At 33.1% G+C, this 8,009-nt stretch overlaps 1 protein-coding gene across 1 annotated transcript; it reads left to right on the plus strand.

The window, feature by feature from the left end:
• Positions 1-5,030: 5,030 nt before the first annotated feature.
• LOC116853611 (protein PET100 homolog, mitochondrial) lies at positions 5,031-6,112 on the plus strand. Its single transcript, XM_032834745.1, has 2 exons — positions 5,031-5,225; positions 5,760-6,112. Exon 2 carries the CDS (start codon positions 5,771-5,773, stop codon positions 6,011-6,013), a length of 243 nt encoding a protein of 80 aa, XP_032690636.1. The 5' UTR covers positions 5,031-5,225; positions 5,760-5,770; the 3' UTR covers positions 6,014-6,112.
• The last annotated feature ends 1,897 nt before the right edge of the window (positions 6,113-8,009 follow it).

The following is an 8,009-nucleotide window of genomic DNA, read 5'->3' on the forward strand; positions in this document are numbered from 1 at the left end:
TATATATATATATATATATATATATATATATATATATATATATATATATATATACATAATATTTTAAAAAAGTAATTTAAAATAAATATTTATAAATATTTATCTAATAACTTACTAATATTGTATGTTGTCTGGGTTAATACTTTTAATCTTAACAACACTTTGCGTAAATATTTCATCACTTAGCAAAGTATTATATATTAGTATTTAAATATTGATAATGTTCTGCGTAAGTATTTTATCAATGGACGAAGTATTACATATCAATATTTAAGTATTGAAATCAATCTTAAGGTAGGATTTGTAACATTAAATATTGAAATACTTGAGTACTAAAAGCTGTATTTAAATCACAGAATATTATTAAATACTGTACTTTTAATACTGAAAATAAGTAATTAATCAATGATTCTTAGTATAATATTTCTATAAGGATAAAAGTGAATGAAAGTAAATACAAGTAAATTTAAAAGTAATGAAATATAAGCAATCATTTTATAAATCTAAATAAATTATTTTGTAATATTAAATGTATCTTTTTTCTGTTTCAAATTAAATTTTCTTTTATTATCAGAAAACAATTTATTTAAATTTCAAAGTGATTTATTTGTATTTTATTTAATTTTAAAACAAGTAAATATTTTTTAAATATACTTTTTACATTTTTTTAAACATACATTTTACATTTAAAAAGATCTATCCTCTACTTTTAAATAAATCATTTGTTTTCATACATGGATATATCATATATATATAATATAAATCGTCTCTCAGTTAAAGTGACAGTGGCGAAGTAGATAAGTTTAACAACCCAAGAAGCAGAGGTCTTAGGTTCGAATCCCAGCATGGTATGCAAATTTTCGAAATACAATTTAAATTGAATTAAGTAGCGTGTGAAACAATAAAGTGGAAAATTTCAGAAAAAGTCACGAAAAGAGAAAAATGTTTATAGTTTTATAAATATAAACGTTCTGTGTTCTGTTCATATTTTTTCAGAATCTTTTATAAACATTCATAACTTAATATATAGAATATTATATATAGATTATTCTATTCACATTCTGAGAATATTTAAATTAGTGCCATTCGAATGTTCTACGAACACACAATGAATATATATGAATGTCCTATGGAATATTCCAAATATTCTTGAAGAATATTTTTAAAATATTCATAGGATTGTCTTGTGCTATTTGGGCAGTTCCCGGACGATCGTTGAAGTTAAGCATTGAACAACATGATATAAAAATAGGTGACAGCCTGACACAGGATCGGAAACACGCGAGTTTCACGAATAAGTGAAATGACACGAAATATGAAATGCCAGTTTTTTTTTTATTATTTAAACAAAATAATCATACATTATCACTTATTTGAATCATACTAATGAATAAATCGTTGGAATTCAACAAAAAAATATATGTGTTAATTCGCTAACGAATAACATAACTCTTATATAACTTTTTAGTCACATATTACTTTGATGTTACATTCACGTTATATAATTGTAACACGTGTGAGTAGGAAATTACGAATGTTTATATAACTTACTACATACATGTTACATTGCATGTTACATTCCGTTTCATTATGGCAATGTAATTAACTGTTATATATCTGTGTTTGCTGGGTACGTATTGGAAAGACGTAATAATATAATAGAAGTAATAAAAAAAAATATAGTAAATACGACTTCTTTTGTGAAAGTATAATATCAAGATGAAATACTGCATTATAAAAGAATGTAATAATTCTGCTTATGCAAAAAAGACTATGGGGAAACACGTAGCATTATTCGCATAAGTAATATTATATTGTAATTAGTTGAATTTTTTTAATTGCATTATAAAGTACCACGTAATGATAGCACGAATTTCCAAGGGACATCTTAGAAATATTCTTGTGATGTCTTAAAAACATAGAAGTGTTCTCTGGATGTCTTTATAGTCTCTCTGAATGTCTCTTTGAAGTCTGTGCTCTCTAAGATGTCATATTTATACTCATCGACGTAATAGTTCTCATATTTTTTTCCATTAGTGACAATCGAAAAATATGAAAACTATTACACCGGTAAATATATTTATAAACTCATTAAGTTAAAATATAATACAATACAAATATAATACAAATAATATGATTGTAACTATGGCATGTATTAACAGTTATTGTGTGAAATTAGTTTCACTTGTGTCTTCATTTTGCATTTCATTTTAGTCTTTAAGTTCAATTACATGATACATGTAGTATTGTATTTGTATTCGCAAATGAAATGAAAACTTATGATCACGGACACACACACACAAAATATCTTTCACATGGTAAAATAGAAATCACAAATATATGATAGTATACGTAATAGCCGTTGTTGGTCTTGGCGGCGCTGTAGATGTTGATAGACGTTTTGCTGCAGCAGAGAGAAACCTGAGAGCGGCCACGCCATATGTTTTGGCCGACACCGATTTTCACGCTGTTCAATGCGCCATCTGCACCCATTTTTAAGATGGAACTACGTTCCCTACGCCCATTTTCAGACGCTGCCGGTAAAGTGTCAATTTGTTGCGTGTCCATTCTATGCTCATTTTCTGGCGATTTGTGTTAGCATAATTGCATGGTTAAGAACATGGATAGTCCATGTTTTTAATCACGCAATTATGCGCTTAACACGGACACGAATCGCTAGAAAATGGGCATAGAATGGACACACAACAAATCGACACTTTACCGGCAGCGTTTGAAAATGGGCGTAGGGAACGTAGTTCCACTTAAAAAATGTATGCAGATGGCGCATCGAACAACGTGAAAATCGATGACGGCCAAAACGTATGGCGTGGCCGCTCTCAGGTTTCTCTCTGGCTGCAGACACAAGTTATGGTTCCTGCACACAGGACGTGGTAATGCTTGCCGCGCGGCGAAAGTCCGCGCGACAGCCAATCAATATGTTGTTTTTCCGTAAAAGCTAGAAGATTATTATAGGCTGCGTTCCGAAATGCACTGCCAGTACTGAAAATCTATAGTTTATGTTACATATATTATAGAATTTCAGTACTGGCAGTGAATTTCGGAACGCAGCCATAGAAAGCAGCATATTGATTGGCTGTCGCGCAAACTTCCGCCGCGCGGCAAACATTACCGCGTCCTGTGTGCAGAAGCCATTAGAGTGCGTACAGATGGAGAAAGAAATAGCGGAACGGAACAGTTAGGGTGCGTTCAGATGGAGAAAGAAATAGCGTAACGGAACATTTAAGGCCTTTGCACGTAGAAACATTTTAACTGTAACCGTAAGGTCGTAAGAAAACTGACCAATCACAGTCGATTATTTTTCGAATGCTAGTAGAATAATCAACTCTGATTGGTCAGTTTTCTTACGACTTTACGGTTACGGTTAAAAATTTTCTACGTGCTAAGGCCTTTACGGAAAAAAGATATAGTGGGCGTCAGTCAATCAGAGTAATTCCGTCTTTATTTCGTTCTGTTGTTTGATAGGTAGGTTTTACATGGTAACTGTTACGGAACGAAACAAAAACGGAAAATATTCTAACTTATCAACATCGAAAATTAGTGAAGTGTGGTGAAGTGTATCCAGTTTGTAACGTATTTTTCGTGACGGAGAAAACGAAAAGACTGTTTATTAAAGCAAGTCTGCGAATATTTGAGAGATATCATTGGGTGCTTTCCAGTTGCGTATACTGTGTTACACAAAACCAGTTTAGGTTATGATTGTATATTGGTTGCATTCCGTTTCACGCATTATGCTCGCATTGCCTACAATATACGTAACACGAACTATAGATAAATGCGTGCATATGCATGAAACGGAACGCGGCCATTATCTTACAAGATTTTTTAGATAATATGTGATCAATAAACTGGTTTTGTGTACGTGTGTGTCAAGATGTGTTAAGCAATTGGAAAGCACTTATTGATACTTACTTATATATCAATGAAACAATGTTTGAATTTTTAATATTTGAAATGTATCATTGATATATAAGTAAATATTAATGATACTTCTCAAATATTCGCTGACTTGCTATAATAAACAGTCTTTTCGTTTTCTCCGTCGCTAGAAACATGTTACAAACAAGACATCCTTCGCAGTTTTCGATGTCGATAGGTTAGAATGTTTTCCGTTTTTGTTCCGTTCCGTAATAATTCTGTGTCATGTGAAACCCACCTATCAAACAACGAAACAGAACGAAAACGGAATTACTGCGATTGGCTGACTCTCACCATATCTCTTTTCCGTAAGAGCTGATTTACAATAAATCGAGTAAGGAGTAGAAGTAGGAGTAAGACAAAATGGAAATAATTATTTCGCTTACTCCCTAACTCCAATAAAAGTTTGCCCGTATACATCACGGAATAAGCCTGAATTAAGTAGTAAGAGCTGAAGTAAGGAGCTGGAGTAAGGGAGTAAGCGAAATAAATTATTTCCATTTCGTCTTACTTCTACTCCTACTTCTTACTCCACCTATTGTAGATCAAGCCTAATGGCTCCTGCACACTTCCGCCGCGCGGCAAGCATTACCGCGTCCTGTGTGCAGGAGCCATAATGCTTGTCGCACGGTGAAAGTTCGCGCGACAGCAAATCAATATGCTGCTTTCCGTAATAACCTTCTAGTTCTTACAGAAAAGCAGCATATTGATCGGCTGTCGCACGAAATTCCGTCGTGCAGCAAGCATTGTCGCATCCTGTGGGCAGGAACCATAACTGTTCTATTATGGCTCCTGCACACAGGACGCGGTAATGCTTGCCGCGCGGCGGAAGTTCGCGCGACAGCCAATCAATATGCTGCTTTCCGTAATAACCTTCTAGCTCTTACGCTATTTCTTTCTCCATTTGAACGCATCCTTAAGCTTCTTCTACAATGGCAGTAGGAGTAGTAGTAAGAAATAAGCAGTAAGTAAATAGACTAATCACAATCGATTGTTTTTGAAACATGAGAATGGAATTGGTCAATTTGCTTACTGCTTATTTCTTACTACTACTCCTACTGCCATTGTAGAAGACGCTTTATACACAGATGGCAATGGTTCGCGCTTTCGCCATACGAGGTCTCCAAACGCAACTCAGGATTTGCCTACGACTCCTGCAAACTCTGCAAAAAAAATAGATAGTTGGGACTTGTGAAAGAAAGAAGAAATGAGTACTAGTGCACAAATTAGTGCAAGAATAATTCTACAATAGAAAACAAATCCAAAAAAAGATCACTGTTAAAAGAAAGGTCAATATTTGTTAAAAACTTTAAATAACCTAAGATAACTATAAAAAATTAACATTTTTTTTATATTAAAATTTATCCAAAAAAAAAATATATATATACCTCAGATACATTTAAATCAATTATGCTATATATCTATACACTATAATTATGTTTTTAAAAATATCGTATTGTCATTTTCGTTTTATACTTGTAAATTAGATTCAGTTAACGATTGTATTTTACATATTTGGATGTGAAGACAAGTATGTGTTTTTATTTTTGGTTAACATTATATATAATTTTCTATGACCATGGAATTATAATAATCTTTAGAAGGAAAAAATTTTATATATAGTAGTGAAGTATTGGTTTAGAAATTATACAAAAATGTTATACTAGTCTTCTATAATTTTCTCTATGTCCATATATTTGCAGAAATTTAAGTTGGAAATTGCCATATTATATATAAATTAAATTGATATATTATAAACTGTTGTATTAAATAAATATTATAAATAAGTATATAGTTATGGCTAACATATTTAATTTTTATAGGTATCTGAAAGATGGGTTGGCAATTTGAAGTTGCTAAAATGTTTATGTATGTATCATTTCCTGTGGGAATATTTTATTATTTTAATCAACCAAATAATTTTGAAGAGTGGGTAATAAAAACGAAGAAAGAGTATTTTCCAGCTCAAAGTAAACAGATATTTGAGCAAGTGGACACATTTATTTATGATTATAATGCTACAGTTGAGAAAAAACGTTTGGAAAAGATGGAAAAGCAGTATAAAAGCGAATCATGAAAAATATATCATTGTAATATCTGTATTTATATGTTGTTAATTGTATATTGTAAATATCTTAATATAATAATTAATAATGAGGAGATTGATAGAGCTCTATTTTATGCTTTCTAAACTTTTATTTATCAATTATTGACTGTATATTACATTATCCAAATAATTAAATCTGTAGAAGCAGATTTTAAGCGGTATCTGCTATAACTTTTATTAACAGCTTGTTAACTAAAGCGTCAGATCTGCTAGCAGCATATGATTGATTGATGACATTTGTTTCATAAACATTTAAAAAGAACTGCTGATCTTACTTAGTTTCTGCTGCCAAATTATGTCAGCAAATTATTGACAAAATAAGTTTAATCATTTTATGAGATCTCAAGTGGTTACAAATCTGCCATAATAGTCTAATCAAATGATCAAAATGCCTAAAGAAGACTAATTTAGCACGACTTCAATAAATAAAATGCTGGCAAATTGGCAACAAATTCAATTCCACAGCGAAAGTATAACCATCTATGTTCATATTAAATTCGTGTTCTGGTGACAAGGTCTGCTAACATGATTTAATGACAGATTGACAGTAGAAGTCAAGTTCTTCCGCACAGTAGAGTTGGCTCGGTTTCTGCTGTCAATCTGTTACCAAACTATTACACGATCTGTTTAATTCACTGAAATATATAAGGGAGAGTGGGGTAAATAGTGACGAATATTTTTTTCTTCCTCGTGTAAGCTATTTTCAAGTTGTCGAGATCAGATGTTTTACTAAAATGATACTTTCCGCTTTCAATTATATGAAAAACTTAAGAGTCTGCAGGAGTCATAGCCAAATCCTGTGCTGGAATTCTATAACTTATTAGAGTTAACAATAGTTTCGTTATTATTGCGCAGCTTTTAGCTGCGTTCCGTTATTTACTGCAAGTACTGTCAGCACTATCAACAGCGCTCTTAAATAGGTTACTGCGAAAGCATTTCGACTAGTTTGACGTCATGAATTTTGTTGTCACTTCCTGCTGCGGCTACTGCAGCTGGAGAGATAAAGTAGTGGCAGTAAGATGATGCGTTCCCATTTGTCACCTTACAGCTCTTCGATCGATCGACGGGAGCGTCCCAGATGCGCACATTGACAAACGGACACAGCCAACCACAACGCCGTATGCCTAGAGATATTCTAGAGACTCTATAAACAACGACATATGATTGGATGTGTCCGTTTGTCAATGTGTGCATCTGGGACTCACTCACCTCGACAGTGCTCGAAGTTAAAACGGAACGCTACTGGCTTGATTTTCATTGTGCACTTGATACTCGTACTAAATAGTAACTTTCTATTAGATAATCTTAATATCCACAATGCATATCAACGGCGACGCATTCAATTAATATAATATGTTTTGTTGATAAGTATTATATCAGCTTAATACACCGTTGTTTATATATATCGTCGATATTAAGATTATTTAATAGAAAGTTACTATTTAGTACGCGTATCAAGTGCACGATGTAAACCAAGCCAATAGCAGTATACTTTTATGACGTCTAGTGTCAGTACTCACAGTAAATAAAGGAACGCACCTTTATATTGTAACGTCCGGATCTATTTTAGAACATTAATAATATATTATTATAGACCGGGAGGCCGACTTGTCTGATTTCAGACATCACTAGATATTTTATCCCTACGTTACTAGATGTAAGTACGTGCGCATATGCATATTCGCGAGCGTTAAAACATTATAATTAAAATGCCGAATGCTGCGTGCTGCTGGAGAGTCTCGAAATCGACGGATCGACCCAAAGAAACCGCTATCGCTCAGTGCGATAAGTCAACATAAACAGGAGCATGAAAACTGAATCCCAAACACCACTCAGGACACCGACGCGGTGACATCATGCAAAGGAATGAATCTCTTCCCTCGCCATAACTCCATGGACCAATCGGAGAACGACTCTCAGCGACAAAGCGACATATAAAAGCGCGCGCATTTGTAGAGAAGGCAAT

This window comes from Odontomachus brunneus, unplaced genomic scaffold, assembly GCF_010583005.1.
Source record: "Odontomachus brunneus isolate Ranch 3 - 2012 unplaced genomic scaffold, Obru_v1 Obru_scaffold_378, whole genome shotgun sequence".
Taxonomy (NCBI): domain Eukaryota; kingdom Metazoa; phylum Arthropoda; class Insecta; order Hymenoptera; family Formicidae; genus Odontomachus; species Odontomachus brunneus.

Coding starts and splice junctions, on each gene's coding strand:
- LOC116853611 (XM_032834745.1), top strand. CDS start 5,771: ATGGGTTGGCAATTTGAAGTTGCTAAAATGTTTATGTATGTATCATTT.